General features: G+C 51.4%; 1 protein-coding gene and 1 long non-coding RNA gene across 10 annotated transcripts in view; one reads left to right on the top strand and one right to left on the bottom strand.

The window, feature by feature from the left end:
• The window catches only part of LOC130684459 (uncharacterized), a 260615-nt gene that overhangs the window by 44380 nt on the left and 194770 nt on the right, over nt 1-21465 (top strand). The window lies entirely within an intron of this gene.
• GRB10 (growth factor receptor bound protein 10) overlaps nt 1-21465 on the bottom strand; it is a 182297-nt gene that overhangs the window by 59300 nt on the left and 101532 nt on the right. For 6 of the 9 annotated variants that reach the window (XM_057505328.1, XM_057505321.1, XM_057505323.1 and 3 more), the window contains 2 exons: nt 15638-15857; nt 10060-10201 (listed from right to left, as the gene is read on the bottom strand). In XM_057505328.1, the coding sequence (XP_057361311.1) occupies nt 10060-10201; nt 15638-15822 (327 nt within the window). In that variant the 5' untranslated portion in view covers nt 15823-15857. The remainder of the gene's footprint in view (nt 1-10059; nt 10202-15637; nt 15858-21465) is intronic. The other 3 variants (XM_057505325.1, XM_057505326.1, XM_057505327.1) reach the window with 1 other exon arrangement.

The following is a 21465-nucleotide window of genomic DNA, read 5'->3' as shown; positions in this document are numbered from 1 at the left end:
CTTCTGCATTTAATGAATGGGGACTTGAAATACAAATACAAGCAAAAATGAGGTGGGTGTTGAGTCACATGAGTTCATGCACAACTGTCCTGGAGGGTTATGGCTGAAAAATTCATTTTCTAGTTATCTTTTTTTAGTAAAATTTCAAATCAGAACAGCGGCAAGAATTGGCAGAGGAGTTTGCCAAAGAAAACCATCTCTACTTCCTCACAGAGAGGAAGCCCTCTCTGAAGCCACTTATGCCTGTCGGTTGCACCGCCCTGGCCTTCGACTCTGCAGCAGGACTCCATCACATACACCGTGACACACTTGCAAGACACACACTTCAGATCTTTGGCAAAAGTATGTGAAAGATACACATAATTATTTAAACGGTCACTTTCCAATGCTCCCTACAGCTACAGATGTCAAGAGCTAATCAATCCTTTCTCAGGATCTGAAAAAGGAGTATTCATATTCACCATTTAAAAACAGCCTAGGACACCTTAGTGCCCTGTCCCAAAGTGGGCTGGGTGGGAAGTTTGCCAGGTACAAAGCGGTTCTGTCATCAAAAACATCTGAGGAGCTCTAGGCTGACTCCTATCACTTGGGTTTTCTTCCATGTAGAATTTTCAGACCCTCTAAAGCCCAATATGAAATACGAGCTTCCATGGGGGTGACAGGATACAGACATCCCCACACTCCTCGGACCTGCATGCTCATCATATCTCAGGTGACTGGGGTTTCAGGAAGTGCAGGGTAAGAAACACAGGTACAGGGCTCCGTCAACACAGCCCCGTGAAGTTGACCAGTGTCTGTCAGACCTTCAGGTCTTGGTTGAGGTATTCTGTGCTGTGGTGAACATTTGATCACCCTACCTGAACTCTGGGTCCCAGCTGCTTCGCTGTCATGGGGGACACTAGCCAGAACCACAGATCTGGGAGGACTGAGGGGACAGCCCAGTCCAGCAGCCCCCAGGAAGGAACACTTAACAGCCTCCGAGTTATCTGGACCTGGGCTGATGCTCCAGGATGGTGCACAGTGGGGCCACAGCACCACTGAAACTCACAAACATGACTCAGGGCTGCTCAGCGCTCCTCTGAGTTTTCTGGTTCCTGTACAAATTTCTAAGGCTGAGCTATCTGCTGTGCAGCATTTACTACACCGCTCTCCTACTACACCAGGATTCCCCACAGGTTCTTGGCCTCAGAGCCTGTCCTCACAGCACCCAGCCCAGGACTGCCAGGACGAGGGCAGAGCAGTGCCCAGGCCACGGGACCTCTGTGGTGGCAGCTGCCGGCAGAAAGAATGGGCACCACAGTGTCTGTGCTGTTCCTGGGTTTTGCTTGCTTGGCCTGGCTGAGTTCATGTGTCCCCTCACAGGTAATGTCATGTAAATGCCGTTCCAGTTTACCAAGACACATTCCTGTTTGCTCAGAGCGTTGCTGCAGCTTATTGGGAAGACAGGACTTGAAGCTCAATCCTGGGCCTAAACCGCACTTCTCAGATATGACCTGTTGCAACGGCTCCATGAGATCATGAGTAAGGCCAGCTTCCTCTGGCGGAGGGGAACTGGATTTTGCTGGGAAGCCTAAGGGAGAGCCGGGGGTCCATGCCTGCTCTCCTGGTCTGCTGTCCCGTGCAGCCCTCTGCCCACCCTGAGAATCCAAACCCAGGCAGAGCAGCCACACTTCACCACCCAGAGCCCCAGCACTCAGGTTAAGTGCCAAGGAGGCCTGGATCTTAACGTGTTCTCTCTTCGGGCACCAGAAAACTGACATGATTTGCGTATGGCTTGCAAGCACCAAGAGTAAGTAAGAGGGCTTGCAAAGCCTGGAATGAGGCTTTAGGGGAGAAAGAGAAGTCGCTGAGCCTCCCAGATGGACACTGGGGATGCCCTGACCCACACCGGGGAAGCAGCACATTCTGTGAAATTAACTGCACTTGGCCATGGTGGCAAGTGTCTCTTGCCAAAGATGGTCCCAAGTCACAGCACGTTCATTAAACGGTACTTAAAACCTCAGGAGACCTGATTTTGATCAATAGTAATGAGCAAAACCCTATATGCAAGGCACTTAGTTCAGTTCCAGAAAATTAATTTTTAAAAGTAAGCAAAGGGAGAAGAGCAGATTAGAGCTAAGACAGTATTTATGCCCTATTAGTAATGGGGTTAAAATGTGTGACTAATTGTGTTTGAACAACAAATGGAAAAACTTGCTGTCACAAGTCATTATGCAGCCACATGAAAATCCTTACTGGCTGGAGGAAAGACCAGCCCGACAAGCCGTCCCAAAGCACCCGAGCTTTCAGGGAACACCCGAAGTCCAGGGGTGAAAATGCTTCTGTCGGCACCCGTGTGCAGCTGCCCCCTGTACCCCCAGTCTCGCTGTCGCAGGTTTCAGTTCCCAGCAGTCACCCCTGTCCCAGATCAGGGGATCCGCTGCCACGTGGTCAGGTCAGCTGGTGCCTCACCTACATCACATGCCCCCGTCCTTCACTCCCTTCACCTCATCCTGGGGGCATTTATCACCTCACCTCACAAGACATTTTGAGAGAGAGAGAAACCATGTTCACCTAGCTTTTATTACAGTATATTGCTATAATTCTTCTAGTTTTTATTAGTTACTGTTAATCTCTTACTCTGCCAAGATTATTAATTAAATATCACAGGTGTATATGTATAGGGAAAAACACAGCATATGGCACATGTAGGGTTTGGGACTAGGGTTTGGGGCTATCTTTGGTTTTGGGTGTCCAATGGGGGTTCTGGACCCCATATCCTATGGAAAAGCGTGGGGGCCACAGCATAGTCTTTTAACCAGTGCCCTCCTGCCCCTCTTCTCTCCCTCCCTCTCTCCCAGCATCTCTGCACACTGCCTTACCCATCAGCTTTCTCCTAATGGTTTCTGCTCCCTCCAACATGACACTGCCCTTGGCAGCTGCCCTATGCACGACCAACGCACTGTGTCCTGCCAGCCTTGGTTTCTCTTCCTGTCATTTAGCACTTCTGGGTCCCTGACTCAATGACCAGGGTAGGAACAGTGCTTCCAGATGAGTACACAGCCTGTCCCAACCAGCTGTGGTGGCAGAGAGATTGTGAGTTCCAGGACACAGAAGATTGCCTGTGGCAGACGTGTCCCTCCCAGGGGCCTGCTGTTCTGCAGGACTAAATTCCCTAGGCAGAAGCTGGTCAGGACCTTCACTTCTTGCATGCAGCCACAGGCATCCAGATGGGGCACATGAAGCACAAACTCCCTTACTCACCCTGGGAGTACCAACAAGTCCAGCAGCCGTGGCTGTTGCTGCATCCATGATAACCGAGCTACAGGGGCTTGTTCCCTCCACCCCCAGTTGCTTCCCCGCCACCGGGCAGCTTTCCCAGTGGCTGTGGTGCCAGCCCTTCTTTTTCAGAGATGAGCCCCTCTCTGGCCCAGGTACAACTGAGCCCAGCCCAGCCCAGCCCCAGGGCTGACACATTGCAGGAGGAGCCACAGCTCCCCCTGGAGCACCAGGGCCCTTCTTGGAAAGCCTGTGCCCCCAGGAGCCGCTACCGAGGAAGTGGGAGTGAGCCAGGGAGCCCCTGGAAGCCCAGGAGGTGCTGCCCTGGGGCACTGAGAGGCACAGGGGAATATACTCTGGACTCAGTCCCGCCCCGCTCACTTCCCAAGGACTGCAGCTGCCGGGCCTTGGTTTCCCAGCATGGAAACAGTGTCTTCCTGGGAGTGTGAAGAAGTGTTGTGAAACTAAACATGTAGTGACCACGAGACAGACACTTAACATCACAGCCTGGGTCTTCTGGGTGGAATGCTACCATTATCCACTCCACCCTAAGCTTTTCCTGGCCTACCCTGAGTACAGAGGAGTTATTCCTGCTTTGGGGTAACCCTCTTCAAAACAAACGAGTCAGACCCTCAAAGGGATTGAGTCCAACCATTATCACCTTACAGATTCCCTCTATAATGTATGTTCAGTTCTGATTCAGTAAATTTTCAGTTGTTCGTTTACATAAAGCACTTCTCTGAAGGGCTCCTATTGCCCTGCTCTGAGTGCGGGATGAGGAAGAAGGGCCAGGGTGTGGCCTGGGGCTGACAGAAGGGGTCACCCAGCGCATGTCAGAGGGACACAGGTACTCGGTGACACTGCAGGGGTGCCTGGGGCAGCCCGCTCACCCCAAGGGGCCAAGGCCCCCTGCGCTCTCTCCACCCAGGCCAGGGGCAGCCTCCCTGACCAGAGCTGCCAAGGAAGCCCTGTGGGGACCTGGTGGCCGTCCGCCACTCTGCATGGTCTTCGCCTCCCCGACCACCTGGTCCCTCCATGTGCTGAGAAGCCTTCTCAGAGGGACAGCAGCATCTGACACAGAACAAAGCAGCTGACTTCCAGAAAAATGGCTTCTGCTAGAGCAGAGGCCAACCCCACAAGTTCAGAAGGAACTTTTGACTCAAGCAGCATTTCCAGCGAGGTAACCCCTTTCTCTCCGTAAGCAGCAAACAGCATGGCTCCACCCTTCCAATGGCATGCACCTAGCTATGTGGGCATGGCATCACTTTCAAACCCTCTTTAATGCCATCCCTGCTGGAGGTGGGCTGTCCCTGCATCTTGCAAAGCCCTTTGGAGCACCGGTGCCTGTAATCATCACTGAGTGTCCGCTATGTGCCAGGCGCTGGGAGGCCAGGTAAATAACACCTGGGCTTACCTCTTCCTGGTCCACAGCCTTTGTGTCCACCTGAATCCAGGCCATATAGGACCAAGCAGGCCTGCCAGGGCACTGGGTTCGGCCTGTGTGGTGCTTTTAGGCATTGAAACACACAGAATCTGGACAGTTCAGATTTTAGAAGTGTGAGTCCTGATTTCTCTGCAACCATCCAAAGATCTGGCAACACTGGCCCAGGTGCCTGCAACTACGTTGGGCTGGAGCTGGGCAGAGGCTGAGCACCCCTCTCATAGCCGGCTTGTGAGCATTGACATGGGGCTTCCCCATGCGGCAATGCTTCCTGCCAGACTTCTGATGCCAGAGCGCAGTCCTAGCTAAAAGGAGAGATGGCCAGGCAGTGGGCCTGGGGGTCCCTCTGGGAAGCGCCTGACTGATTAGCTATCCCCAAGCAACGGGGCTTCCCTATCAGAGCCCGCGCTGCCTCTCACCCAGCACTCTGGGAGGAAACAGGAGTTTGTGCCAGCCTTCTCTCTCTTCCAAGACACAGAAATTCAACAGAGGGAGACAGTAACTGGGTCCCCTGAAGAGGGGTGGTCAGGTATTTACCTCTGATTACCTAGGACTTGGACTAGGCCCAGAGCTTGCTCAGCCTCTCTCCAGCCTCTGCCCTCTCACTCCCAATGGTGCACCCTCAGGCCGGCTCCAGAACAGCCACATCCTCAATTTGGAAGGCCTTGCCAGAAAGACAAGGGTCCTGAATACTATGCAGATCAGATGGTAGGCACTGCACCCCAGTTGATCTCTGCCACTGGCACTGGGTCAAGCAACTAAGTAGATGCTCAGAGCCATGGCCAGATAAATGCACGCTGTGCTGAGCTCCAGGCAGACACAAAAACATCTCAGACAGCAGAGCTCCCAGCAGGTCTGACCCACACTTGGCCAAATATGAAGATGGTCCAACATCCTGGGGTCCCCTGGGGCCCAGAGAGCAAAGCGACCCTCCACACAGAAGCCCAATAGCATGGACCAGACCTGGGATTCAAGTCAGGCTCGGAGCCTGGTTTCACAGCTCATAAATCTTTGCTACAGTAATTGTCCTCACCCACATGACAGCCTGACTGCTCCAAGTGAGTCACAAAGCAGTTCAAAATGCCTTGATTTTCACCACAAAAATTCACTTTCCTGATACTAATTTAATTTCACTACCCTCCAGGGGAAAGAACGTTATCTCTCAGAAGTTTGCAGGCATATGCATCTTGGGTAAATATGTGAGGAGATGCTGTTCAACAACGTAATTAAACCAGGAGATATATGAAGTGTCATTACATAACTGATGGCATCATGCTGCCCCAGAACCCCCAGATAAGATACACTGATCTGTGTTAACAACCCAGGAAGACCATAGTCACTAACAGATGTCACTTAAAACTGCATCATCTCCATTCCTAGGCTGACGGGGCACAAGGACGTGTTTCTTCCAACACAAACCACACTCAGTATCTCATTTTACTGTATATGAATGATCGGGGGTCCATGGGCATGCTGCACTTCACTGGTGAAGCCACAGAGTACAAACTAAGCTAAAAACAAATCATAGACTAGCTTAAAATATTAACAAATAATCCAAAAGTTGCTGTTTTAACATAACACAATAAAATAAGCAGAAAACCCAGGAACTCTGTAAGGCAGATATCCCTAAAACCTCTCACAAGATTATCGACCAGAACTCTGGGAGGACCTGGCCAGAGGCCCAGACGTCACTGTCACTAGGGTATGGAGATACACTCGGTTCACAGGCTCCAGATGCCCCCCCACAACTGGATGACAGGGGTTCTGTTCCACCAGGCCGCTGACTCAACAGTGCATCGCTGGGTGGTTTGCGTCTGGGCTGGCCTCAGTCAGGGATAGCAGGCATGGGAGCAGGTACAGGGCAGGCGGTGCCCAGCCGGGCTGGGAAGAAGCCAGGGTGGAACCCCACTCACCCGCTGGGCTCCCCGGGAACTCGGGGAGGGCACCACAGCCCAGCCCCTCGACGTCAGAGCCAGGGGCGTCCTCATGGGGCAGGCAGAGCCTGGGGGAAGAGCAGGGGGCTGTCAGAGGCTCCTCTCCGAGCACTGATTTCCAGTGGGCCGAGCCACTCACCTGCACGCAGCGTAGGGCTCCCTTGCTGGGGAAGCAGGATGTGTGTAAGAATCTCAGCAGTTCCCGCAGCTCAGTGGGTTCCGGCGGCCCTCACAGCACCACAGGCCGTGGGCTCAAAGGACCGACACTGGTGCCTCACAGGTCTGGGGCCTGGGAGTATGCAGTCAGGGGGCCAGCAGAGTGGGGTTCTGGAGGGACTCCTTCCCGGCTCTCGGAAGCCGCCATCTTGGCCAAGTCCTCAGGTGGCGTGTGGGCAGCTCTGGCGGCTGGTCTCATAAGGGTGCTAATCTCACCATGAAGACCCCACCCCATGACCTCACCTCAACCTCCTCAGCTCCCCAAGGCCAGCCTGACCACCCCAGGGCCACAGCATGTGGATTCTCAGGGCGCACAAGCACTGCCCAGCCACAGTCAGCTCAGGCAGGGACGAGGTGGTAGGAAGGACACACACCCAGGGGGTTGGTCAGCATGGGAGACTGAAGCCTAACCAGAGCCATCTGTGCCCTCTGCACACCCATCATGGAGGCTTCAGGGTGGCCCCCGAAGATTTCCAACCCTTCTTGGCAGAAGAAGGAGTTCTATCAGTTCACTGCTGTCACCCCTCTGACCACCAATTTTTCCATCTGCCTCCACCTGGGATGGCTGGTCACTAAGTCCCTCAGGAGCAGGGCTCCTGCGGTAACCATGTGGCGCACAGCAGGTCTCCGAGATGACACCAAAGGTAGGGAGGCTACCCCAGAGGACTCCCCAGGGCTGCCCTATGGGGCGCTCAGGGCCTCCTCCCTCGACAGCACCTGCTAATGCTTCCTCTCCCTCCCCTTCAGCAAGACCCAGAGCGGCCAGTCCACAGCCACAGGGGCTGTCCCGCAACATGGTGCCACACGGCGCCACATGGTGGCGGGAAGCCCCTGTGAGCAGGTGGCCTGCACACAGCCAAGCCCACATCACGGTGGTCGCTCTATGGAGCTGGGGTCCAAGACACCACACCTGACCACTCCTGCCCCACTGGGCAGTCACCAAGGGCCCTGGAAAAAGAAACCTGGAAAGGGGACTCCCTGTCTGGAAACACCCCCGCCTCTTTGAGAGGGCATCTGGAGTGTTGTGACTACAGTACCTCCAAGAGGAATGGCTTTTTCCTCCCACCTGGCCACGTGACTCTCCCTCCACTTCCTCCCTTCTAACTTGAAAGCAGGAGGGGCCTCTTGTGGGCTCACCGTGCCGAGCTTCCTTCCAGAGAGGCGATCCACTGTCTCCCCCAACCTGACCAGCTCCCCTCTGTGGACACAGTAGGTATGTTGGCCCCACACATTGAGCGCGGGCATCTTTCTATGCCACTTCAGAACTCTCGAGTGGACACTGACCCAGCAGCTTCCTCTGACTTTGCATCAAAGGAGAAAGAATCATATTTCTCTTCTCCTCAGGCAACTGGCAAAGAAGGGGCCCGACTCCTCTGCCCCACAGTGGCCACTCCTGTCCAAGAGATGCGGCGGGCAACAGAGGCCGCCTGGAGATCACCGCCAGCAGCCCTAACAAGACACGCACCTCACGAGATCAGAAGTCAGAACCTGGTGCAGTTGAAGAAAGTGTCCCTTTGACCAGTTACAAAACAATGAAGAAGACTGACTGTTTACAAGTAGTGCCAAGGGCTAAGCATCCTTCCTGTGCCTGCTGGTGCCAGCGGGCTGGAGGAATCTGGCAACAGAAACAGACACCAAAGCAATGTTCTTGTGGGGAGCTCACTCCAATCCCAAGAAAAACAGCAGGCAGAGTTCCAGGGTTTCCTGATTCTGCTTACAGAGTCGGACAGTCCATGGGGGTGGAGGCCCCTTTTCTTGCCAACTGCTGTGAGAGCCCAGATAATATTTTCCTGGTCTTATTTTAGGATGGGTAACGTTATAAACAACCTCAGTGGCCCATCCACAGACAGCTCGTCTAGACCCTTACGTGAAGAAGAAGGTCACTAGAGAGGCCGACATCCCTGCGTACTGCAGGCACATGACACAGGGCTGCAGCCCAGCCAGATGCTCCTGGACAGGGACGCACCTTCTAAGTGTTGATGGTGGGACCATGCAGCCTGCTCCAGAGGTGCGAGGTCAGAGCAGGAGCAGCGCTCGGGAGCTGGCAAGCATTAGGAGCAGTGTCTGTCTCCCAAGAGCGCAGCCCTGGGTGGCATAGGGTGGACAGATATGCAGAGAAAAGGGGCTAGTGGCACATCATACTTGAGGATGGCAAAGGTGGAAATGTGCATAGGGAGTATGAGAAGAGAGTGATTCTAATGGAAAAGGCAAAGGGACTTCTGAAATATACTTGTTGAAAAGAAAGATGGTCCCAGGAAGCATGTAGTTCAGTGGCTAAAATCAGAGGCCCTAGACCCTGACGTCAGGTCCTACCACACTGGGTGCTGGCCTGCCCCACAGCTCACACTGCGTTCTGCCCAGCTCCACCATGTAGCTGGACCTGTTTCCCAACTTCAGAAGAGAAACAGCATTTGTTCCAAATTCTTACGGTTGCTTTGAGGAATAAATGAACAAATAAACAAACATAAACCACTTAAAGCGTGCCTGGCATGTAGAGATCACTCAATGCCTGTGATATGTAGCTGCTGTTGTGCTCAGTGTCATTACTATTATACGTAAACCACTGCCCCCATGCTACAGTGTGAAGGGGTCTGTTCCACTGGGCTTGCGACCCACCCTGGCCCAGCCCTGCCAGTCTGGAGGGATGGGGCTGCCAGCGCTTTTCTCTAATGAGTTGACAGCTGATGTTTTGACCTTGGGCAAGTCACTGAAACTCTTTGTGCCTCCGTGTCTTCCCATGGAGACAAAAGCTGTCAAACACCTACTTCAGGTAGAAAACATTAGTTTAAGAAGATGGTTGTCACCTTCTGGGTCACGTGAAAATCCTTCTGCCTTACAAAGACCGTATTCCAAGTCAGAAATGTAAAATCTTCAACTACACTGAAGTACTGACACCCAAGAAAGCCAGAGTTTAATAATACCTCATTTTTTCAGAATTACTGGGTATTGAAGATGAGGCAGTGGTGACATTTTTTCAGAGAACCACCAAATTGTTATTACTTCTTAACCTTTTGTAGGAGACTTTCTAAAACAGATACATCCCTGACTTAATAAATGGAACTTTGGCCAGTAAATTTAAAAGCCTCACAAGGCAACAAGCATAGTCGCCGAGAAGAGCTAAGAGCACAGATCCCACCATCTCCCTCCCTTTTTCCCAAAGGAATGAGCCACCTCGTCTGTCCTGACCCCACAGCCAAGCAGCCTGCTCACCTGCTTCGCAGCGGCCTGGCTTGGAGGTAAGGAGCTCCGTGTGAGCACAGGGGGGCTCCCCGGGCCACAGAGCTCAGGGAAAGGGTTGGGGATGGCCGGCAGAGAAGAGGTTCTAAACTGCTGGTCTTCTTCCTGTAGGCGCCTGGGAGGAAAGAGACAACCACTCGTTAAAAGCTGCCATCCCCCCAACACGATCCCGCAGTCCCACTACTGGGAATAGACCCAAAGGAACTAAAGGAGGGACTCTGACAGATAGGTGTGCACTTGCTTACAGCAGGACTACTCAACAGCCGAAAGGCGGAAGCAACCCAGGAGTCCACTGATGTGTGAATGGATAAACAAAACGCTTACGTATGGGCAGGGGGAAAATACTGAGCCTTGCCACGGAAGAGTGCTCTGCCACCTGCTACACCACTGGTGAACCCTGGGGACGCTGTGCTGAGTGAGATAAGCCAGTCACAAGAAGTTGGGCCCTGTATGATTCCACTTCTATGAGGTCCCTGGGGTTGTCAAACTCATAGACTCAGAGTAGAACGAAGTCAGGGGTAGTTGGGAGTCGGTGTTCAGTGGGGACAGTTGTGCAGGATGAAAACGCTCTGAGCATTGACTGCACATGCTGCACATCACACTGTGCCACTGTGCACTTCAGAATGGCTGAGATGGTAGGTTTCATGTTACATGTTTTACCACAAATTTGTTTTTTTAAAAAGCTGCTCTTCTCAGACTCAAAGGATACAGGTTCCCTCACTCGTCACACATCCAGGTGAGGAGAAGCTCTGTGCACACTCAAATCACAAATGCTGCTCAGTGCAGGACATGTACCAGGCATTTTCTCCAAACACACTGTCAGCTTTGTTCAGCAAACACCTGATGTGTGAAGAGGTTTTGTGGTAAGAGCATTTTCATGAGAACAACTATTTTCAGTGACTTTGAAGTGAACACTTCTCTGACTACATGAAAATACCAAAAGAGGCTCCATGGGTCCTCATCTGAATTATGGAATGAGTGCTTATTTATACAAAAAGGTTGTTGAAAATACTGAATTACCGGAAATAAATGTCCCACGTAGCTCTCCTCTGTGGAGCACAAAAGCCTGTGTTTGTGCTACCTCGGAACACCCTCCCCACCCTCCTCACCCCACTGACAGCCACTGCTGAGTGGCCCCTCTCTCTCTGGCATCTCTTCAGAGCCAGCTCCTTCCTCTCAAGAACGCTAAACTCACCACACAACTAGGCAAAACACACACAGGATGACTCATCAGAGGCAATATAAAAAACGGCAGATAAATCAAGTTCAAAGTCAAAGCAGAAACAATGTTTCCTCTCCCTAGGGCCCTGCTGGTGGCCTGCTGCCCATATAGCCCGGGCTTTCTGTGAGCAGAGCCACTCTGCCTGCCCACGGGCCACACCGCCCCATGGACAGATGCCCACCTGCAGGAAGGGAACAAACCCCGAGTTGCAGATGGGACCCTGCCGCTGCTCAGCATTCCCGGTCTTTCTTGTTGACACACTCCTCAAAAGCCCTCATGTGGGCTGTGTCTTCAAGTAATTTTTTGACTAATTTTACAGTTGGACTCAATGATCCATTAGCTTCTTAGGAAATGTGCCACTAGAGAAATGCACACTGTGACCATTTCATATGTTCCCTTCTTACTGTTCACCCAGATTCTAAAGGAGGCCTGCCCGGCCACTGCATGGGGACCAGGCAGAGGAGCACTGATTTACATTGGGGGCATCCCGTGGACTGAAGGACTCGGTGCTGTGAAAGTAGGAAAGCCCTTACAATAGTGGGCAGTGGCTTGAAAACATGCTTATTTTTAACTGTTAACAAATCCCACATAACAGCTTCCATCATGGCAAAGTGTTCAAACAACACATCCGTCCCTTGTCCTACAGAGTAAGAGGGTGGATGTGGCCCACCCACTTCAGTATATTCCTGCCCCTAAATGACCACTAAACAACTGAAGAATGAGTTTTCTTTTGTTTTGACTTACAGAGCAAGATACTGATATTCGGATATGCAACTGTTCACAAAAACTTCTCTCTTTAATATGACATCTTGAGCATTTAAGAAAGTCCTGTGTCTTTTAGGACAGTGAAAATATTCTGTGTGATATTATAATGACAGAATCATGTCACTGTACACTTGCTCAAACCCACTGAGTGCACACCACCAAGGGTGAGCCCTAACGTAAACTGCGGACCTGGCAGTGACGACACACCAGGGTAGGTTCATCGGCTGTAACAACTGGCCTGCTGGGGAGGGGAGGCTGGTAAGGAGAGGCTGTGCATGCATGGGGCACAGGGTGCGTGGGCCATCTCTGTACCTTGCTCTCAATTTTGCTGTGAACCTAAACTGTTCTTAAAAAAAAAGTCTTTATTTAAAACAAAAGCGAAACATCATGCTACATGAAAGAGGCCAGACACAGAAGGTCACATACTGTATGATTCCATTTTTATGAAACACCAAGAAGAGGTAAATCCACAGCAACAGAAGGAAGACTGGTGGCTGCCAGCGTCGGCTGGGGAGGGCAGGTGGGGAGGGCAGACAGGCAGACACTGCTGAAGAGGCAGGGGGTTTCCTCCCGAGTGACAGAAGTGTTCCAGAACTAAACAGATGTGCTGGCTGCAAAACACTGGGAATGTCCCAAATGCCTCTCAATTGTACACTGTGGGTGGTTAGTTTCATGTTACGTGAATTTCACCTCAATAAAAAATTTTTTAATTGAAAAAAACAGCCCCATGCTGACTTTATAGCAGTTCATAAACACTGCCCAAAACTGAAAGTTATTACACAAAGTTGGAAAAAAACATTCAAGATGTGAACAGCCAGGAGATGCGCCCCCTCACAATTACAAACAGGGACATGGAAAGGGGACTTGAGGCAGGCAGCCGGGAATCAGGACAGGACAAGAGCGCAGGGCCATGCTGCCCTGTGCATCCAGGTTAGCCACCCTCCTCCTCCCACCACAGCCACTCCTTCCTTCCAGGGTCTGCAGGGACCAGCAACCCGAACCAGGAAGCCCTTCCCACCTCCTCAGCTTCTGCTCCGCACCTCTCAGAACGGGTGGTAATCTCGGGAAGTACTCCACGTGTGCTGCGGACCCTGCTCTGTGGCCCCTCACCAGCAACAGGTTCATGGCGTGACGCTCCTCAGGGCCCCTCAGCCTGGGTTTGCATCCGGGCTTCCCACTCACCAGCTGTGGATAAGTTGCTCCCCCCAGCGCCTTGGTTTCCTCACCCTCATTGAGGGTCACCACACCACCCACCTCATAGGACTGTTGTAAATGAGACTCAACAGAGATGCACACAGCGAGTGCCCAGCACATGGTCTTACAAAATAAACAGGGAATCCTATTATCAGTCACCACATTTTTTTAGATGCACCTGAAGGTAAGAAGCAATGTTACCTGTGTGACAAAAGCAGAGGTGAGGCCCAGGCCACATGGGAAGGGGAGGTGCCTGCTGCCCTGGGGTGCAACCCCGCATCCCTGAGGGACTTGGTATGGGAACCCCCTGGGCACATGGCCCAATTCTGCCAGAAGCACAGGCTTATAGATCCAGGGCAACTATATGGCGGGATGCCAGGCTTTCTGGCACCATCGACCTCCACCCTGACCCAGCCTTGGTCACCATCACCATGGGCTGCCCTCCTATCTTCCCGGGGGCCTCCCGAAGGCCTCCATGAACAGCGACAAACAGGCCCCCACACCCAGAAAAGCTCATAAAGAAGGGAGTGTCTCCTCCAGACTTAACTCATCAGGCACTAACAGCTCTCAGGTGATGCTCTAGAAAGCAAATCGGGACACACTCTGGAATGGGCAGGAGGCAGGGAGCCGAGAGGCGGTCCACCACCCCTCCTCCAGGTTCACTCTGCCTCCTGAGCAGAGCAAGCTTCCTCGGGTGGGAGGGTTTCCTGGCTGCAGAAGACCTCGCTGTCAGACTGGAAAGAGCCTCTCAGAAGTTTCTAGGAGTGTAGCGGCCCCCGCCACCCATGAAAGCCAATGAGGTTTCTGAGGATGCAGCATTGAAGAACCCCAGCCTGATCAAGGCCCAAGATGTGGCACACACTCTACAGAAAGCCCGGGGAGGCAGGAGGCCTTCACCTGCCATCCTCAAGCCCCCATCCCCACCCGGAAACCCTCCAGGGCCAGCCCAGACCTGGGAGGGGCTGCAGAGAGTTCCTCAGCCTGATCTCACCAAGGTCTCCCCACAGATGGCCTTCAACATGAGGCTACCCACTGTCACCGCTGACCCCTCTGACCACCCACTACCCCAGGCCCACAAATCCCATCCATCCCTCTTCTTCCCAGGTCAGGACCCTGCCGTCACCAAGCTGGTCCCAGAAGCACCTTCCAAATCAGGCGTGCTCCAGTCCAGCGCGCTCCGCCCCCAGGCTGCAGCAATGTTTGCCAAAGCCCAGATGGGAGCTCCTCACTGGCCTGGTCAAATCCTTTCCCCGTCTCTCCCCTAAGAATGGCCCACCAAGACCTTCCAGACCTGGCCCCCACCTGTTGGGATTCTCTTTTTTTAAACCACTCTGCAAGTATGACTGACACACAAAAAGCTGTGCACATGTAACAGGCACCTGGAAGAGTTTAGAGTAAGAACACACTGGATCCGTGACCACAGCCTTGCTGCACACACCCACCACCTCCAAATGTTCCTCCCTACTTATTATAGTTGTTGCTTGTGAGAGAGACGCTTCTAAGACCTCCCTCTGAGCACATTTCAGGACACAATTCAGGACTGTGGGCTGGAAGCTGCCCCACAGATCCCTAGGACTCATTCATCCTGTGGAACTGAATCGCTACACTTTGGCTAACATCCTCCAGTTTCCTCCCTCAGCCCCCTGAAACCACCATTCCCACTCTCTGCATCCAAGAGTTTGACTATCTTAGACTCTTCATGGAAGCGGAACCAAGTACTGTCTGTCCTTCTGTGACAGGCTTATTTACTTAGCATACCGACCACACTGTCCATTGGCAGAGGGATGGGTAAAGAGAACGTGGCATACAGATACAATGGAATATCAGCCATAAAAAGGAGGTCCTACCACTTGCGAAAGCAAGGGCCATCTCTTCTGCTCACAGAGCCTCCCCAGCCCTGGGCTCCTATGCACCCTTCAATACCCAATTCAGAGACCCAGCACCTGCAAGGCACGGTCCTCTGCTTCCCAGAACCCTCCCTCTAGCCAGACTCCACTGGCTATGGCCTCTCATCTTAGCCCCCTGCGGAATATGATGTCCCAGGCTGCACATTGCTGACAAGCCCCTCTTGGTCCCCGACCCCTCTCTGGGCAGTGGGCCTTGGAGCTCTCCATCAACTGCCTGGCCATTCTCTCCTTTTTCCCAGAGCATTCTCCTCTGATGGTTTTCCTGCATGTTGTTCCCCTGGCAGGGGGCTAGGCACCAGCAGGTGCTCAGTGGAAGCTATCTGAACTGAAGGGTACTACAGCCCCCTGGGGTGTTGCCCTGCAGGACAGAGGAAAGGAACAATGTGCTCAGCAGAGAGCAGTGTCGTGACTGACGGCACTCGCTTGCTTTCAGAGGTGAGGCCCTCGAGGCCCAAGGTCCCACCTGACGGCGAGGATGTGCATAGGCTGAGAACGCTGCACCTTCTGCTTCGGGGACACCTGTGGCTGCAGGGACCTTGTTCCTGAGGGTGGCGGCTGGCTGCGGGCGTGCGGGCTGTTCTGGAGGAGGGGTGCCATCTCTGACTGCGTGCTACAGGCCGAGTACGGACTCTCCAAGGATGCATTCATGTCGCTCACCAGGGCCTCCAGGTCCACGTCATCCTCTGGGCATTACAAGGCAAAAGCAAGAGAGACTTTAGCAGCGGTGAGGGGTCACAGCCAAATGGGCATCTTGGTGATCAGGTCCCGAAACTCAGAGCATTAAAAAATATTGTGTGAGGCACAGAAGCATCCTGGAGGTAAGTACAAGTTTCTATAAGGAACCATATGTATTACATTTATTCATATTTGTTGATATTCCAGAAGCAATTCAGTAATTACAGCCCAACTACATTTCCACCTGTCTGTTCAGAAGACCCCTTCAGGGCATCTGCTCAGCTCACATCCCCACCAGCGTGGGTGGGCACCCCACAGCCACGGTGGCACGGCAGGACCCCACTGCCCCAGCCTCAGCGGGCCAGATCACAGGTGGACATTCTAATTAGGCCAATATTGGGACCTCTCCTTTCCCTGAGATCCGAGAAGTGAAACAGAGACCCAACATGGACAGCAGCCTCGGCTGGCACAGGCAGCTGGGGAGGGCACATCTACTGCAGGCCTCCAGGCGCCCCTCCGCTTCCCGCGGCTGGCCTGAGGCAGGTGCAGAGAAAGCCAGAGAGAATGACACAAAAGAACAGAAAGATGCATTGAGACCCTGATGAGAAATTTCATGTCAATCTGGCTGGGACACAGCAAACAGGTATTTGGTCAAACATGATTCTATATGCTTCTCTGAAAGCACTTTTCAGATGAGGTTAACATTTACTTCAGCAGATTTTGAGTAAAGCAGATTGACCTCCACAACGTGGGTGGGCCTCACCCAATCCCAATCAGTTGAAGGACTTTGGGAGAACAGACTGAGATCTGCAGAGGAAGAGGAAATTCTGCCTCCACACTTGAACTGCAACTCTTCTCTGGGCTTCTAGTCTGCCCACCCACCCGCCAATTTGGGGCTTGTACCTCCAGAGTCATGTAAGCCAATTTTAAAAATAAACTCCTCCCACCAATATACATATAAAAGCACATCTGTTGGTTCTGTTTCTGGGAGGGGCCTGGTTAATACACTATGAGGGATATAACCCAGCACACTCAGAGATCGGGGAGGGAGCCAGGGAAGGAGACAGAGATGGGACCTGGGGTTGTGGGCTGGGGGCTGGGCAGCTGTGTGTGACTTGATCTCCATCCTTTCTCAGGCTTGGCTGCATTCCTGCCAGGAGCTCTGAAAGACATTCCTCCACCCCTATAGTTGTGCTAAAGCTAGTCTGAGTTAGTTTCTCTTATTTGCAACCCAACACACTCGAATAATACCTACTTCCTTTGTCTGTGTTTTCAGAGCTGTCACTTTTTAGTTACACAGCAACACAACTGAGCCCAGAACTTTGCAAGTCATCTAATTCAGCCTCGTGCTCCTGAGAGCCCCATGTGACACCCACTTAACCCACAAGAAACTAAGTTAGGGCGCAGATTGCAAGACCCCCCCACACCCAAGGCTACAAGCTTGGAACCAGCAGGGAGGGCACTGGCAGAAGACAACATGCAGACCCCTGCCTGGTTCCTACCGCTCTGGGCCCGGAGGCAGCTCTGGCTTTCTACTCCTTGGTTTCTACAGTTTCTACAGCTCTAACACAGGGTGGGCAATGGTGCCACCTGCAGGGCAGGTGTGAGGGCTAAATTAGTTGTTATTTGCTCTGTAACAGAGCCTGGCACATGGGAAATGCTCAGTGAATGTTATTTGTTAGTTCTATTTTGTTTATTCCTTACAAAACAATATAAAGTGGTGTCTATGAACCTGTTTTAAAAGTTAAGGACACAGGCCTGGAGGAGTTGAGCAGCTTGCCCAAGCTCATGCAAGCTTGAGGAGCGATCCTTGAATCTGAAAACAAGCTTAGCAGCTGCCAATCTGACCTCACCAGGTGCACTCATGAAACGAGCTCACAGACCTTTCAGCACACAGTGCCTCACCGCCTCTCCTGTGCCCCCCACACAACCTGTGCCCCCAACACAAGCCTCAGATGCCTTTGCCTATGGTTCCCCATCTTGTGAGGCAAAGGACACAAGAAGACAGAACAAAACCATAACAACAAGAACCTGCTGGAAGAAGGGACACAGAGGGCAAGGGGATGGGGGACCCCCAATGAGAGAAGCAGGAAGGGCATTTGGCCACTGGGGGTGGGAGCGGAGCACAGATATGGGAAGATTTAGACAGAAGCAGAAAGGCCACAGAGCCCTGGTTCCTTTACCCTCCAGGCCATGGCAAGGGAGCTGAGCATGGCCTGGACAAGGGCCATCACACGCAGCAGGCTTTAGACGGGTCACATGAGGGTTCTGAGGGGGCCAGACGGGCCGACAAGAGAGGAAGAGACAGGTGCTTTTGCAATAGCAGTGATGAGAGGAGGCCTGCCCAGTGCCTTGCTGCTGGAAGCAGGGACAGAGGCTGGGGCTGGGCAGGAGCAGAAGCAGGCTGCAATGGGAGGGAGGATGGAGACGGACCCAAATCTGACCTGGTGCAGTCAGCGGGCAGGGCCTGCATGGGGAGGCGAAAGATGCTGCTAGAGCTCAGGTTTGGAGCTGTCAAATATGAATCCTGTGGCCAGATACTAAAAGGACAAAAGTGCTGAATCAAAAGTTAATTATGATGCAATCAATAATTAATATATCATAAGGCAGTAGGTAGAGCTCTCACTCAGCATTTGGGGGGGCAGGGGGCTAGGTGGGGAAGAGAGGGCTGACTGAAAATCAAGACCCTGAAGGGACAGGTACCCCACCATACAGAGGTCCCCTTGTTCCTGAGTGGTGGTGGGTCTTAGACTAAGTCCTCAGCTGTAAGCTGAGGAAGCAACATGGTCCAATGATAAACAGTGGGTGATGGCTACCCAAAGAGAGCCAGCCTCTAACTGAGAGATTCGGTGTGCTTACTGAGACAAGAGTGTATTCCGCTCATGAGGAAATATACAAGTTATACAAGTTATACTGGAGTTCACAAATCTGAGGCTTCAGGAAAGTTCTAGAATGTCTTATATTCATATTCGGCTGTTATGTAATAATCACTTAAATTTAAGCTCTGAAAACAATTAAATGTGTGCTATCCTAACTCACCCTATGAAGTCAACATCCCCACCTTACTGGGCCATTTAAGAATCAATACTGGGCAGAGCACAAAGCTCAATCAGCCTTCGGCAATGCACGTGTGGCCTGGATGCCACGGACAGGCCAGCAGAGGGAGCCCACCCTAGGTGCAGCGGCATTTCATACAGTTGTGCTTTGTACTTATTTAAGAACAGCAGAAGACCTAGCAGAAAAAGACCACTGCTTTCATTACTTCCATCCTCCTTTAGAAATCAGATGGGAGGAGAGTCCTCATGCGGACTGACTCCCTCAGGCGGATTTTCGTTTGAGTTATTTTCCTACACGTGTTTCTGAAGATGCCTGGCTGTGCCCTCCTTTCCTTCTGCTCTGTCTCTGGGCCAGCCCAGTGGTTCCAGATCACCCCTCTCTGCAGTCCGTATGCCTTAGAGAAGCCAAGTGATCCTGACCTTACCCAAAATAAACAGAAAGGTAAATATGACACTAAAGCATAAATCAACACATGTCCTCAAAATGTTTTTATTCCTTTGAGGTGCGGTATTTGTGAAACTAGTTTAGTACATTTAACTGTGAATCTGCTACACAAAGCCACATTAGTCTGATAAAATTCATTTATGTAGGTTACAGTTTTCATGAAAAATCCAAACACTGTATTGACATGTTTCAAGCTTGCACATTTTCCATAGTCCTTAGAGCAAAACTGAGACTTTTTAAACAATCTAAAATATCCTACTCTAGAACAAACTCTTAAAAGCTCTCGTGAATAAATTAGTATTTTATCTGTTTAGATAATAAAATCACTAAGGGCTGTCTATCTGATTTTACTTAACCTTTGTTAAATTCTAATGAGGACTAATAATTGAATCTTCCAAACAGGGGTTTTAAAGGATTGATTCTAAAGAAGACACTTCTTCATATTCTACTGATCTTTAAAAAAAAATCACTATATGAAGACAGTACTGAAGTGACGCTCAGTTCTTGCAAACATTCCAAACAGTTCATGTCCCATAAGCCAGTTCATGGTGGCACATGGGATGACTCCGTGTGCCTTTCCTATGCCTGTGGCTGACTGCATGAACACACATGGGTCAATAATCGCCCATTTGTGAAAGGCTTTCTGCAGGGCCACGTAAGGGGGAGAATCAAAAGGCATTGATGAAGCAGGTGCTCCTGGAAATGAATGTTGATTAAACGTCTACCTGATGCAAACTTGATGCCAGAGTACCTCCCATGAGACTGTACCTCTGGAAGGGATCCTGGCAGGGACAGGAAGACGGTGTATGAAATCTCACTTCACCCAGATTTGTAAGTTGTGTTTACTGCACAAATATAGGTCAAACGACATGGCTGTAAATCAAGCTATTAACAGTCATTTTCCTTCCCCAAATAAGCCAATCCAAAACAGACAATGACTTTTGTCCCGAATATCTGAGTCGCTCCTTTGATCTCAAACTTACATGTGTATCTGGTTTCACAGTTATCAGCCACCAAAGCTACTTTAGTTCTAAAATAGACATAAATACAGTGAAAAAAACTTGTTTGGCTCATAAATTATTTTGGGTGAATGTCTTCCATAAACCAAGCTGGGAAGAGGCCAGGATCTCCCCAGCCGACTGCAGGCAAAGAAGAGAGCAGTACTGGAAGAGGATTTATTTAACATCTAGCCCACCTGGCTACATACAGCGTGCCCTGCTTAGTTTACAGCACCACCTAGTGTTTCCTTTAATTAGGCATGAAAGATGACACGACTTTCTCTGCTGAATTATCTGGTGCCTCCAAGAAACGCCACGTGCATTATGTTATGTGCTCAAGGATACACTGATATTGTCCGTTCTTCACAGCCCGCAGAGCATCTGCTAACACACAGTACCTTTCTCCTTTTTGTATCTAATGTATGTGCAAGTAATGGATGGCTGTGAGGCAGGGCCCTGGCAGCCTTCCATAATGCTAAAACCACAGAGGGTGACGGTTATTAAGTAAAAGTAGATCTGGTCCCTGGGAAGAAAAAAACTGATGGTACATGTGACGCTGTGACAGAATAAGAAATGTGTATTTTGGTCTTCCTCCATGGATCCGGGCACACAGCTCCTAAAATCCTTGTAATTTCCTAAGTTATAAGAATAATGGGAGTGCCTTTTTGTTATATGTGATCTTTCTTTTGTTCCTGAAATAGCTCCCAAGAGATTTCCTAAAGGGTAAGGATTGTCTTTTGTTGTTATAACATAGAACATTTGGTATTCAAACCAAGTGCCTTCCAACCACACCTGAGTTATGTTAATGAGGTGGGTTTTGGAAAGCTCCCAGATGACCACAGAGGTGGGGCCGGCTGCCAGGGAACCAACCATGTGATTAGAGGCTTGGGACCTTCAGCCCCACCCCCAGATGCCCAGGGAGGGAACACAGGCTGGATATCCACTAAAATGGCCACTGATTTAATCAATCATGCTGCATAATGGCGCAGATGTAAAAAAATCCCAACCCAGAGGGTTCAGAGTTTCCAGGCTGGGAGGGTAGCGTGCCCAGCATGAAGTCCCTAGCCCCTTCCCCATACCCTGCGCTACGCCCGTCTCCCATCTGACTGTTTCCTAG

Source organism: Manis pentadactyla, chromosome 7 (genome assembly GCF_030020395.1).
Source record: "Manis pentadactyla isolate mManPen7 chromosome 7, mManPen7.hap1, whole genome shotgun sequence".
Classification (NCBI taxonomy): Eukaryota; Metazoa; Chordata; class Mammalia; order Pholidota; family Manidae; genus Manis; species Manis pentadactyla.
Note: the sequence above shows the minus strand (reverse complement) of the source record. Positions and strands in the feature narration are given on the sequence as shown.